Source organism: Takifugu rubripes, chromosome 9, assembly GCF_901000725.2.
Source record: "Takifugu rubripes chromosome 9, fTakRub1.2, whole genome shotgun sequence".
In the NCBI taxonomy this organism is placed as follows: Eukaryota; Metazoa; Chordata; class Actinopteri; order Tetraodontiformes; family Tetraodontidae; genus Takifugu; species Takifugu rubripes.
The window spans coordinates 5,164,612-5,179,758 of NC_042293.1; the positions used below are offsets into that span (position 1 = coordinate 5,164,612).

Consider the following 15,147-nt stretch of genomic DNA (forward strand, 5'->3'; position numbering starts at 1 on the left):
TCACTTCTCTAGTGGTTAGAGACTTTGACGGCCCCATCTGTTTCTTGCTTTGACTTTATGCACATCAGCTTGTCCAATTATGCCATTTAAAAAAATATTTCTCCATGCTGTTTGGATGTGATTCATTCAATTGAAGCCTCTTTCAAAATCTGCACTGGATTCTTGAACTGTAGCTTTTGGATCTCCTTTAACACCTCACATCTATGTGTTGCAGCCCCCATGTCTGAGAATGTGCCGATTGACCCTTAAGTTTTTATTTTTACTATGTACCGTATTTTCACAACCATAAGGCGCGCCGTATTATAGGGCGCACCTTCAATTAACAGCCTATTTTAGAAATATTTTCATACACAGGGCGCACCGTGTTATAAGGCGCATAGCATAGAAACTGCGTAGTGTCTGTGGTTTCATGACGCGTTCACTAGATCGAGCTGCGCTAAAAGGAATGTCAATAAAACAGCCAGATATGTCAGTCAAACTTTATTAATAGAATACAAACCGTCGTCCTCACAACTCTATTCACTCCCAAAACGAATAAACAGCTGTTTTATTATTTTTCCCGAGTGACGTAGTGTTTTCGCGTAACACAGTTCGTTTAATAACAGCGAGTTATAACAGGCAGTGCAACATTTTTATTTAGTTTAATAAATCTTCGATTTAGTGCAACATTTTTATCACGTAGTACCGTTGCGGTAAATCAAACGTTAGTGCAAACACAATATACGGTAACTCGAACTCTCGAAGTAGTGCAAAGCGATAGCAATAGCAATATACCAATAGCAATATAACAACGTTGTTCAAACGGTAATGTCCATATTCACAGTATGACCAGCCTTGTTAAGTTGTAAACACACAAAAGAAACACGTAAAGATCACTTTATCAGTTCATTCCTCATCCAGGAATCCCTCGAATTCTTCTTCTTCGGTGTCCGAATTGAACAGTTGTGCGAATACGGCGTCCAACATGGCCGGCTCCGTCTCGTCAAAGTCGTCATCAGGGTCGGTGTCGCTGGTGTTGTCTGGCATTTCAGTGACAATCCCTGCCTTCCCGAAAGCTCGGACCACGGTCGATGCCCAGGCATTTACGATCCACTGGCAGATAGTGACGTATGACGCTCGGCGCCGTCTCCCCGTCTTGGTGAACGTGTGTTCGCCGTTCGTCATCCACCGGTCCCACGCAGTTCGCAGTCTAGTTTTGAATGCCCCGTTGACACCAATATCTAGCGGCTGGAGTTCCTTTGTTAATCCACTTCTTGCTTTGGTTCCTCGGAAGCTCCGTTGAGTCTTCTTTACCTGGCGCAGGTCGTCTTGTTGCTTCCTCCACTTCCGCACCATTAATTCGTTCACGTTAAATCCTCTTGCCGCTGCTCTATTTCCGTGTTCAACTGCGTGACTGATAGCCTTCAGTTTGAACTCTGCGTCAAAAGCGCGTCTCTTGCAAGGAGCCATTTTGGGGTCTTTACAGACAGAAATGGTTTGGGACTGAATTTACTGCTGTTACCTCGGCCACGCCTACTGACTACGGTAGCCGCGATTAACCAATATTACCGTAATCCATACAAAAGGCGCTCCGGGTTAAAAGGCGCACCGAAATTTTTTTAGAAAATTCTAGGCTTTTAGGTGCGCCTTATAGTCGTGAAAATACGGTACTTGAATTCAGCATATTCGCTTTTAATGGCCCCCATAGAATGTGGATGGTGGAGAATAGTCTCATACTTTGCCAGCGTAGCAGTATCTGTTTTTCCATAGTCAAACCTGATGTCTAAGCTTAGTGCTTTTAACTGCAGACCACTCCTAATTCACCCTCTGGAAAACAAGCATCCAAGTGATCAAAGAGTGAATGAATAAAAAGAATAAGCTCATTTCAGCTGTCAGCTGAAAAGGTCCTCATTAACAGTCACACCACTGGAAATATTTCTCATCCCACAAGTTTTGAGGATGTGACTTCTCAATCTTTTGCTCTTGCAAAGCACTGCCCTTCCATATTATCCAGGTTGTATCATTCAAAAGAAGCCTTTCTTATGTGTGCCTGCCCGCACACAGCAGCTCCCAGAGCAGTGAGTGACTTTGAACTTTGAATTACTCAGTTTTTTTGTGGCAGGGTTAATTTTTGCAGTGTTCTCAAAGCACAATGCAGTTCCTCAGAACAGAATTGACAACTTTGTGCTGCTGCAGCTATCACATTTCCTTCAGAGGCCTGAATGACAGTGGATCCTCATTGCGAATCTTTTCGGTTCTCCATTTTGCCCCTCTTCACAGTGCATCGAGAGAAAGTGGAATATACTGTCATAAGAAGAGTTTCAACATCTTGCATCAATGGCACATCATTCCAGGCATCTTCAATGTGTCTTTGATTGCCACAGCATTCAAATTACTTTTCTTCTGAACTTGATGCTTGAGGTATTCCAACTTCCAATCAGTCCACAATACTAAACGTATTTGGCTTCGTAGCATGTTTTGCAGAGCAGCCCTTTCTCACTCGAAAAAGAAAAGAAATCACCCAGTCTCACTTCTTTTTCTTCTGCCTACAGTACTACAACAGCTATTCCATCTTAAATGACGGCATTTCAGTTATTTCTGAATAAAATATATTAGGCTTGACCTAACATTTCGATTTTTGTACTCAAAGTTATGATTTTCCCATTTTATGCAACTAATTATTTAAGAATAAATCTTTTGGTATGCTTACAACACTATTCATTCATGCATTACTTACTTACATAAATGTTGTAGTGTAACTGTGTTAATTATTAGTTAACAAATACAATTTTTAAATATTATTTATATATTTCCTCACATAAATGATAGACTTTAGAGTTTGTTGTTGATAGCAAATTCATTAAACAAGGGACTGGTATCTAAGGGCTTTGTCATTCCTGCAGCACCAAGTGGTTGTGTGATGACTGAGTGGCTTGAGTGGGAACCGTGCAGCACCACCTGTGGTTTGGGCACAAGAAGGCGTGAACGCATGATAAAGATGCCTTCCCGCGATGGATCTATATGTAATGCAGAAATGGCTGAAGTGGAGAAATGCATGATGCCCAAGTGTCGTAAGTTATCACAAACCTTTGAAAATGTATTGATCAGTGCTGTTTTTACACTGACAAAGAGAATGAGCTTGAATGTCAAATCATTTTGGATAAATTAATTAATGTATTAGTACAATATCAGAAATTTGTAAACATTAAGACCTGCAAAATGATTATTCTATGTGTATATAGTAATCCTATTAACCTGTAAATTTTCACTCTTCCTCTTTGGCCAATTATCCATTTGGTTTTAGTATTTTGCTTGCATATATAATTTATTTTCAGTTCTTTTCTTTTTAAATTTATTTCCAACCTTGGGCCATATGCCATTTTGAGGCAAAACATGTCTTTCACAGTCATGTTTCATGGGTTTTTTGCAAAAGCAATGTTTAAAACTTCACACATGCATTATATAACTTATAAAGTGAGTTTCTCTCTGTTAAATTCTTAGTCAGAAGAAACAGAGTATCTTTCAATGTAACTCATTCCTGACATGGATTGATGTTAGGAAGAATGGTAAGGGCTGGTTTGGAAATTGTATTTTTTGTTCAGCATTTTATTACCATGTTTTTTTTTTTTAATCCTAAAAACACAATCCAATTTACAACTCAAAGAACATTTTCCAATATCATCCTAATCCAAGAACAGAAATATGATTTTCAGTCCAATAGTGATAATTTTACACAAATGTTCTCTTTCTGAAGATACCATTCCATGCATGTTGTCACCCTGGTCTGCCTGGAGTGAATGTAGTGTGACATGCGGGCTGGGAATACGAACACGACAGAGAATGTTGAATTCAGATTCTGTGGAGTGCCCAGAGGAGCTGGAACAGTCTGAGAAGTGCATGCTGCCTGAATGTCGTAAGTTCCTGAAGAACAAAACTTTTTATTTTCTTAATGTACAGTTTATTATTGGTCCTGTCATTTGATAAAGGTGGATAAATTTGTTTGACCTTTTTGGGACTGATTATGCCCATTGTCTATAAGATGCATTTTAGCAACCATTGTTGTTAAAATAATTTCATGCCTGAGGCGATACCGTTTTGGAAAAATGTCTTTTTACTGAACATAGGACTCGTTCAGTCTCATAAAATTAACTAGGTTGTCAATTTAGCACTGTGATTTGTAGTTAATAACTTGTACCAAAATTTGTCCGTTAACAGCTTGTTACATTTGAAGAAATTTGGAGGTCTTTACAGTGTACAGCTTTGCAGAATTCTTGTGCAAGTCTTGTGCAATATTTAACAGACAACAGGTATGTTTAGAAGACATTTATTAACAAGAATAAAGCAAACATACAATCTATCTACTGTGTGTGAAAAGGGGCTGCTGAGGCCTTGAGGTCAGGAATACAGAAGATCAAACAAATAAGGTTGACCAAGTTGGCTGACTGTAGGATACTTAGACCATTTGGTTTCTAAAGTCTCATGCACATGTGAAATGTGAGAGAGTGTGTAGGTGTGTGTTTCATGGGGTGCCAAAAGTTAGAGGAAGGACGGTTAGCTTAGCATGCAAAAGATCCTGACCCTATTGTTGCATTACATTTGTACTTGGATGTCCAAATTTCCACGGTTCCAAGTTGTAAGTTTTACCTGGAACGCCCCCGAAATCGGATTTCCTACTCGGATTGTCGGAGATTCCTCACCACTGCCAAGCTGGCTTTCAAAGATGGCTGGCTTGAGTTTAAACAGTAAACACCCCTTCGCCCTTTGATTCTTTTTGTAAACGAAAATCCAGGAGATAGAAAAAAAAGGTACATTCTGCTTTTTTGTGTTGCCTCTTCATTCACCATGTTTGAAATTTGCATGTATGTCCAGATTTTGTTTACCGTATTTTCACGACCATAAGGCGCACTGTATTAAAAGGCGCATGCTGAAACATACAGTAAAAAATGACAGCGGAAGTAAAACAGTGAGTGTTATGGAAAGTCAAGGAGGCCTGGACCCAGATGCAGAGTAAAAGATACGGCTCTTTATTGATAACAAAAAGGTGCAATACGAAAGAATCAATCAAAGTAGCAATGGAAACAACTCTAGCAAAGTAACAACAGAAAATCTACGAACTAAAAATCACCATACAGGGAAAAAAACGTCGAGAAAAAGTACAAACGAAAACGCAGTGACGAGGCACTGGAACAAACTCACACGCTGGAAGTAACCACGGAAAACAGGAGGCAAAAACCTGGAGATGCGGCGAAACAACAATCCGGCACCGGAGGTAAAGAGAGGGGAGTTTAAGTAGCCGCCGAATTACGGTAATGCGCTGCAGCCGCATATTCGATGGCCTGCAGTTTAAAGTAAACCTCATTCATTCGCGTCTCGCTTGACCAGCGCCATTTTAGGGGATCCTTACGCGTAGGTGTGCCGCTAATCGACTGGTGGAGCGTTTACCGTAGTGCACCCACCAAAGGCACACAGCAGATTTTGGAACTCAGTCCACACACAAGGCGCTCCATATTATAAGGCGCACCGTCGATTTTTGAGAAAATCTCAGTGTTTTAGGTGTGCCTCATAGTTGTGAAAATATGGTATATTCGGACAAGGCAAGCGTGATTATCACTTTGGTGGAGGTCACCATCTTGTTTTCCAACATCGTTACAGGAACGCTAAAAAATCAGCTGTGATGTCATTCCGAGTTCTGACTTTCAATGTAAATGGAATGCAGAATATGTATTGCAACCTAACTAACATCAACTTCACAATGTGTCAAAGCCAACTAAACCATAACCTGGCTATTAAACTGATCACGACAACTCACTACAACACAAATACATCAGTTTGAAGTTTTTACACAAACTAAGGAATCTACTGAAAGACCAGGTCCATCCTATATATACTGTATCTTGTGTTTTTGGAAGAAGCTTTGCCTGTTCCTGGCATCTGCCAAGGACATGAGACAAGCCAACCTATTCAGGACATATAAGCCATATAAGACAGGATAGAATGGACCTGATCAACCGGACCCGGTTGTAGGTCTAGCAAACGACTTATTTTTCTAGCAGACAAGTTATCTTTACACAATGCACACGTTGTTTAAAACTCAGTATAAGCTGTCAGTGCTTAGATAATGACCAAACAAGGAGAACATTTAGTATATATTCTAAGAAAAAACAAACCAGTACATGCTTACATGGATCATAGCTATAATGATTAAAGTTGACTATTTAGTATGAATGTATGAGGGCTGTCCTCTCAGATCAGCTGCAGCACAGATGTATATTTGGTCATAAGTGTATTTCCACAACATCTTATGGGTGCAACATTGCAGAGTTCAAGCCCTTTGTGCAGCTGTTCTTCTCAAAAGTCAATGTGACCTCCCCGTCGGCCAATATGAGGGATGTCACACTGAAAACATACAAGAATTTTGTGAAAGCAGAATTTTGTGAAAGCAGAAGTAGACATAATTATTCACAGACGACACAATACAAACTCTCACCTCTAGAGCCCATAAAGCCACACCCCTTTTTCACTTTCACTTTAATCTTCATCTTTTTGCTGGCAGCTCCGCTTATCAAGTCTTCCTCGGTTGTCAAACAAACAACCAAGTACATGAGTTCACAGGCCTGAAACATACAGAACATGGCAAGTCTTCTATCTGAGCTATTTTATATCTCATGTTAGCCACACAATCCAGCAGCACTTGACTGTTTTCTCTCCTTGTCTCAGTCACAGGGTCACCAAAAAGTAATATAAAAATAAAAGTAAAACAACAGCCACAACACTACACAACAGATAACATCAATAGCAGCATTACTTGTGTCCTTGGGCCAGTACATGCGTTGGGTTTGTCCTGTGGCCCTTTGGCTTTGGGCGCAGTGGGTTAATTGGACCCACTGGGTTCTATTTCCCTTTTACTAAATGTGATGCCAACAATAAAACTTTGTAAGGACCACACCACTTTGGTTCATTCCATTTTACTTTATGTATGCTTTCTCATTTTTAGTAATGCAATTGGCAGTGCATTGATCTTTCCTCTGGACATGATTCGTGCCTTAGCATTTCATTCGATTGGCTCTTTTGACCACTGCTTGTCTCTGGGGATGGAACACTGTGTCATACTTGCATTGTGTGCCTCTTCCACTTCCTTCAAGGTCTTTAATGTGAAGTGTTCAGAGTGGATGACCTTAGGCTCTCCATATCATGTATGATCTCTGTCTTCAAGAATTTTACGATGTTGGCAGCGGTTTCGGCTTTGCAGGGGTACGATTCAACCAGCTTGAAAATTTGTCCACCATGTTCTTTATTCTGGTCCCGTGTCTGTGTAATCAATTGCCTTTTGGCAGTGGATACTGGCCTGTGATGGTTTTTATTGCTCTTCTGTCCTTGTGGGCACTGCAGGCCTGGGAATCATCCACAAAATCGCCAATGGTGTACCTTAGTTGGGCCACCACCACAGTCTTTTTAGCAGTGTCTTCATGTTGTCTATGTTTTCATGGGCTACTGAATGTGCCTGTCGTAGCATCATTGGTTCAGGGATGCTGCCGGTCCGTTTTTCATCTACTCTCCTACTCTGATAGTAAATGTGTGTTTCCATTGATATTTTCCTTCTGGCAAGGCTTTTTCCTGCATTTCCAGGATCCATGTCTCTGTTAGTTTATTTCCTTCTCTCATTTCTGACTATTCTTGATCTTTTTGTTCTTCGTCTTGATCTTTTCTTCTCAGTGGCATCGTAAAGCCACCAGATTTCTTTGCGACCATATCTACTGCATTGTTTCCTTGTGAGATCCAGCCTTTTTCCTATAGCCTTTGCATTTATTACTGCTACTTCGATGTGCAGATGCATGGCTTTTACCAGCCTTTTCAAAGCCTCACAGTGTCTCACAGCGTTCTCTGCCAAGTTCTTGAAGTTTCTCTTCACCCACATTGGTCCATCGACATGGACTGCCGCAAGATCATATGCGGAGTCTGTGATAATGTTTCTTGTTTCCCCTTCCAGCAATTCCAAAGCTCTCGTTAACACAACTATATCTGCCAGTTGCGCAGAGGCTGGTTGTGGGATGATTTCAGCTTTCACAGTGATATAGCTGTTGTAGTTCAGTTCCACTTTTGCATAAGATGCAATGTCTTCACTTGTTTTGTAGCAGCAGCCATCTGTCAAGTATATGTGCCGACCTTCCTCCAACAGCGAAGTATTTAAGGCATCATTGAGGTTCTCATCTCTGTGCCTTGTTTTGCAGTCATTGATCTCTTGCATGTGCGGCAGGTTGGTGGCCATGTTGACACCATCACTGAAAAATGTGATGCTCGGTTGTTTGTTGTCCCTACTTGTTTCCCTCATGTTTCTATGTCCCTCCTTAGCAATAATTTATATCCATGTAGACGTTGTAAATGACAGCTTTAGAAATGGCTTCATTTTATTACTTGAGTCAGTTGGTTTCCTCCAGCAGATAAACCAACCAACGCATAGCTTCAACCACACCTTAGATCTAGGTCTGACTTGCGGTGTTGAGGTAGAACATGTGTCAGTGTTCCCTCGAATCCCACTCCTGTCAGATCATTCTTTGATCACTTTTACATTTATGATTAAGGATTCTTCCATGCTCAGAACACAGTCTTACTATGTTTCAGATAATGCTGTAGCTAAGTTTAAGGAAGCAATCCCTGTGCTGATCCCAGGACCACCATGTGCTTCTCCAGGGATCAATCATTATAATCTTAGCCCTCCAGAGGTTGACTCTATTGCTGAAGGTGCAGCAAACTCACCAAGTAGACTAGTGATGTTATTTCTTGTGTAGTTTTTCTGCTCCCCCCCCCTTTCTGTATTCATCTATGTATCGCCGCCTTCAGAGCTGAATACTGACCTCCGACCTCGCTGACCCATTCAACTTGCACCTTATTTTACTTATTATAATGTATTTCTGTATGTATTGTATTTCTGTATGTATTGTATTGTATGATCTATGCCTATTCTCTCCTCTACCTCTCCTCTATCTCTCCTCTCCTCTCCTACCTATATACTCCTCTCCTCTCCTACCTACTCTCTCCTCTACCTGTGCTCCCCCTTCTTCTCTCTCTCTACCCAGCCGGCCATCAGCAGGAGGGTCCCCCTACATGAGCCTGGTCCTGCTCAATGTTTCTTCCTGTTAAAAGGGAGTTTTTCCTTGCCACTGCTTTCTCAATAAAATTAGCGCATCCACAAAGGACACCCATGCAGGGTGACCCACCTTGGTTCAGCCTTTGGGTATTTTCACATTGCCAGCAGTAGTGGGACTGACCTTCCGTTTAGAAGGTCTCATGACTTTTTTCTGAGAAAAAAAATTCTTCTTAGCGAATAATGTGTCTGTGTGTCTTAAATTCCTGACAACTGTGGAGAACGCAGTGAACAATGATGATGCACCTAGCTGAGAGCTCTAGATCCTCTGGAGGCCAGTGCTGAGTCGACATATATTAATTTGCAAAGTTCACAATAAGGCCACTCAGAGCGACCCAGTCTGGTAAAGTGTCATTAACTGCGTCCAGCACAGTCCCCTAAATTTGCCACTGAATCTTTTCTTTGCTGCTGAAGCTATGTAATTCGCCTATTTCAGAAGTGGCATGATCGATAAAAAGCTGTAATATCACTACACATGCTGTAGGTATACAAACAATTCCTGATCCTTGGGATTTCCCGAGCATGTTGTACTTCACATATGCTTCCATTAAAGATTGTGTAGCTGCACATTGGATTTGTTTGACTGAAAAATGGGGGGATCACTGCCCTTCAAAGATAAGTCTCTGTTAACAGGATCTTCAATGACTAAATCAGAAGCCAACAGGCAGAAACATCAACATTATCGTGTAATTTAGCGGGATGGCTTTCATATTGCAGGTGACATACGTCGTCCCACTAATTTTCCGGGTCGATTGAAGGGTCATTCGACCAAGGGCGACCTGCGACGATAACCTTTCACATTGCTGAAACAACCCGTGTGAAAGGGGCTTTACTGCTGCTTTCAGCAGCGTAGAAGACTTATGTTTATTAAAAAAACATTCTTATGTCCATGCACTTTTGATTGTCTAGCAGAATGTTAAGGAATGGAGGAGTGAGTGACTAGCGTTCATTTTATTTATCTGTTACACATAGCCATGTAGCCATCAATCCACAGACTAAAACATTCAGCAAATTATTAGATTATAATATACTCTTTGGCTGAAAAACAAAAACCTAAAAAAACGTTTTACCTCTATTTGTCAAACTTCAATCTATTAACCTCCCTGTTAATATGAGTTGTATTTATATTATTTATTCAATTTACTTTGCCATCCTGTTGTAGGTTTTGCTGTCAATCATCTCAGTCTAGTAGTAGTACTGGTTTAAACAAACAGGGGCATCACACACACACACACACACACACACATACATCTTGAGGTTCCTAGGAAAGACATCTAGCTCCTCTCACTTTGTCCAGAATTTAATGCCCATTTATACCGATACAAACAAAACTCTGTTGTGCTGTCTTTAAACTCTACTCCTCAGGGTTTAACCAGTCCTCTCCTAACTACATTCATATAGAGGACATCATCAGTACACCACCATCCTTTGTACTATTTTATTATTTTTATTATTGTTGTTATTATTATTATTATTATTATTATTATTATAGTCGACCTATTTTCTCAACTATTGTGTGTTTTGTCATGTCTTATGTCTTGATGTATCACAACAGCCTTTTGTGTTGAATTTTGGGACTTGTCATGATAATTTTATTTGACTTTTATTTGACAAGGAAAAATAATCCCTTTGAGATTAAGAGCCTTTTTTTTAAAGAAAGTTCTAACCAGGATATGCAGCAGCATTTGCTGCAAAGAACAAATCCATTACAAAATCACACAATTGTACCTCCAAAAGAGTTAGAATAAAAAAGTTAAAACATGATTAAAGCCATTAAGACAGGTGCAAAACAATTGAAACACAAAGACATCCAAAAAAGAACAAACTTATCTGGACATTGGGAAAATCAAGGACAGTGGTTCTCAGTTGACTATGCCTCAGATATATTATTCTGAAATGGACAACAAAAACAACCCATTACAGGAATATCATGAGTGGAAAAGTATCTGCAACAATAACTAATGTAATATTGTTATTATCATTATCACAAATGTTGCATTATTTACAACTTTTTAATTTACGAACAGTCTTCTGATTACATTATGGAAGCAAAAGTTGGCACTATCTTAGGCAAAAAATGAGGAAATTCTCCAGCACCATCATTTTTTTTTTTCCATCAAGATGTTATGAAGTGCTAGTTTCTTCTCAATGGCCTCACAGCCATGTCCACAGATGACCATTGGGTTCAAGACATGTAAGACATGTCTACTTTTTTTAATGTTTTTTTATGTTACAAAACTTAGATAGTTGATTAAACACACTTTGTTTCAAATAGAATTTTGATATCAGAATATGACATGCCCATGTACATATGTATTAAAAGTACCAATGTAAGCTTGTAGGCACACATCTAAATTAGAGTCATAAAGCTAATGCTAGCATCACATTGGATGTTACCACACTAGCTAAATGTTTTGGGGTTTTTTTGCATTTTATGTTAGCAATGTAATTTTACTCCCCCTCAAAACTTGCTTCCCCTGTCTTTTTCCTAAGAGGAATGTGAAGAGGTGGAGTATCAAAAGGAGATTTTTACATTCTAGGAGTTATGGGTGGGGCTAGACCTTTTTGGACTGCAAAGGTCGCAGGCACAGACTGGCTAGGCAGACTGGATTTTCATGTGGGTGTTCTCTATATAAACAAGTTGAACATGCTTGGATAAGGACACACTGAAGGGGCTTTCTCAACCTGACACTGAAGTGAGGGGAAACTGACAGATTTTTATCTTTAAGTGAATAATGAGGTTATATGATTATTTATTTGGATTCCTATTCTGTCCAATTTAAAATGAATTTGTTGGTACATTTTTGTAAAAAAATAAATAATAAAACTAAAAAATGCTTTTTTTAGGTGCACAGCACACAAGCACAGCAAATATGTACTCTTCTGTCATTTCAACTTAGTAGTTGATTCATAATACAAATCCCAAAAAAGCCTGTCATTCCAGGATTTCAGATTTTTAGGATTGTTGAAGGTTCACCAAAAAAATTGTAATGCTGTTTGCTTGTCTTTCAGGCATTTATTATTAAGAAATTATGGTTCAGGTGTTTTATATTTTGTTAGACTGAAAATAATATGCATAATATGTTGCAAACAACCTGTGTCAAACTTTTTTTTTAATATTCCAATCCAGCCATTGACTGCATGGTCTCTGATTGGTCTGACTGGTATGAGTGCAACAAGTCCTGCGGTAAAGGCCACACCATCAGGACTCGGATGGTCAAGTTGGAGCCACAGTTTGGGGGGAGCACCTGTCCAGAAACTATTCAGCGGAAGAAATGCAAAATCAGAAAGTGTCAAACCAAAACAAAGGAGGAGACACGAGAAGTTGGAGGAAAGAGAAGGAGACATGGTAAAGCGGGTAGTGATGCAGTTGTTGGCGACCAGCAAGGTGGGTTGGATCTGTTCATTAGTGTGATGCTGTTACACAAGAGTGGGGTTGATATGTTCCTGTCTGTAGGTTGTAGGATGCAGTCTTGGACCAGCTGGACTTATTGTTCCAAATCATGTGGAGGGGGGATCCAGGAACGTTTCATGTACTTGAAGAAACGAGTTAAGGGGTCTCTTGAGAACAACTGCAAGGACCGCAAAGAAATCCGTGCCTGTCATGTTCATCCATGCTAGAGCCCAACAGTTTGCCATAAACAGGGTATAAAACAGGCAGCAAAATAAATAGGGTTTATTAATCATGAAAGGTGATGGTGAGGCAATGGCATACTTATGCATTTTGGAAGGCAATATATGTTGGATATCATAGGGATGTAGTGGCAATAAAGTCCTGCTAAATGAATACATAACATGAGCAATTAAAAAGAAAAAAGTAAAAAATAAAATGCTTGTCTTTTGAAACAAACACCAGTTTATGCGCTTGCTCAGTGGTGTTGAAGTCAACATTTACTTGCTGTTTCGGAGAATTACAATTGTAATTCTTCTGTGTTTTTTCACACTGTATGTCCTGACAAAAACAATAGTTCATTTGATAGATTTTCAGCAAATCTAAGTTGCATTAATGATTAATATTACTGTCTTAAATATTTGTAGCAATATCTCCTGGTTCATGTCACGGAAAGTTGGTGTATGGATAAATGTTTTTAGAACAAAAGAAGCAGTGTAATACCTGTAGCAAATACCTTTAAAAAGATGTCCAATTTTGTGAAGCAACACCACAGGCTGTAATTTCTTTGCTGATCTAATCTACCGGTTCACAACCGTTTTTCCAATAAAAAGGTTTTGTCATCAGGTGCATAACACACTTCAGACCTGAACTTAACTTTATTCTTTGAATAGAGTAGGCCTCATTCATTACATTCATATATACATAGTCTAATACTTTTGGTCTAACCAAAACTATTTTGGACATCAAAACTCATATCAAAACACCTCTTTTGATTTTTGTTCTAGGGCAGAAAAACAGTGGATGATGTATAGCCCCGATCTTGCTGACATGCAGAGAACAGTTCAGAATAGCTTGATACATTTAAATGCGGACCAAAAATATGTTTAACCTTACATACATAAAGAATTTTGATTGTCCAATTGGATGTGTTATTGGGAAATTAAATGCACAAATTTAAATTTTGATAACGTCACAACCTCAGCACAGAGAAAGCTCTCTGCCCCCCAGGTTGTGAACCACTGATTTAATTGGTGAGATTTAATTTTTCCCATTAAATTAGAGGGAAATTAGAGTGGGTGTGACGAGCAGGGAGACTGGATTTGAGCTTGGGCTCAGGGGTTGAGTGGATCTGCAATGTACCAGGACCACGGTGTTCATACCTGCCCAAGGAAGTTACATAGTTCAGTTGCTGCTGACACAATCCCACTAAAGTTGCCATTTGAGCACCATTAATTCTATTAACTATTTTTCTACCACATCAATGACTTTAGAGACATTAAAACTGAAAATATATATATTGAGGTTATGGAACTTGAAGTACAACTTCAAGAAGTGCTCAATGACCCTCATTTTAACAAATGTCCTCCTGTAATTCTACCAGTCAAAAAAATCTTTGTATTGTCGTAAAAAGTTATAAGTTTAGCAATTTAAAATCAACATATAAATGATTCAACAACATAGTTTCCTTCTACTGGCACTTAAAAGCAAAGCATCCCATCATTCCCCCCAAAAATGTTAGATAGAGATCAAGAATCTATATTTCATATATTATATTGTTTTATACTCAAGATAACTACAGTCATTTTTTAAACAAATTAAAATGTAAAAAATAGACTGAGGATGCCTATTTTTCTTTTTCCAAGTTAAAGATGCTAGCACATGTAAACCGTGGCAAAACTAAATTATGTGATGCATAGCTCCGAACATGTATGTTAACTTTCCTCAACTAACAGATACATTCAATAAGGGATGTTTTATACTTAAATAAATTGGTATATACATATATATATATATACTAGTTGACATGTTCTCTGAAGTAACATAATCACACTTTTTCAGATTAATATTTAGCATGTTAAAAAGGGATTATGCTTTCTCTTCCATGGGCTCTGGTATGAATCATGAGCAAGCTTTTTGACACTGCAGAGATATAAAATCTCGCACAGGCTTTGCTGCACATGTTTTTTGATGATTAAAAATAGACATTACATTAGAAATCCATGCATTACCTATGTTATATTCGTAGCACCATTGTAGTTACGTACAGTACATTGTCACTTCATGTTCATGCGATTTTATCTATAAAGTATGTATTTTCTAAGAGACACATATGCAATAAAGTGTGAAAAATCAAGGAGTTATATTTTCATTTCATACTTAGGCTCTTCTCAAAATTAAAGCAGCCCAATATCAGCAGGATTGAGTGATATCCACACAATTACTTGACCTTTTAAACATTTTGATTGACAAACCTAATAGGACAACAACGCTGAATGGATTTATTGTGTACCCTCCCCATGACCCTAATAAGGGATAAAGCAGTGAAGAAGACGAGATGAGAAAAAGCACAGCTGGTAGCTATTAGATTCCACGAAGATCAAGTTTTTGGCCGAGGCTAACAATTAATCTGAGC

At 39.0% G+C, this 15,147-nt stretch overlaps 1 protein-coding gene across 4 annotated transcripts in view; it reads left to right on the top strand.

Annotated features, from left to right (window-relative positions):
- The window catches only part of LOC101073783 (spondin-1-like), an 87,135-nt gene extending 72,267 nt beyond the window's left edge, over positions 1–14,868 (top strand). For all 4 annotated transcript variants that reach the window (XM_029842228.1, XM_029842226.1, XM_029842229.1 and 1 more), the window contains 4 exons: positions 2,883–3,050; positions 3,734–3,892; positions 12,252–12,509; positions 12,579–14,868. In XM_029842228.1, the coding sequence (XP_029698088.1) occupies positions 2,883–3,050; positions 3,734–3,892; positions 12,252–12,509; positions 12,579–12,742 (749 nt within the window). In that variant the 3' untranslated portion in view covers positions 12,743–14,868. The remainder of the gene's footprint in view (positions 1–2,882; positions 3,051–3,733; positions 3,893–12,251; positions 12,510–12,578) is intronic.
- The last annotated feature ends 279 nt before the right edge of the window (positions 14,869–15,147 follow it).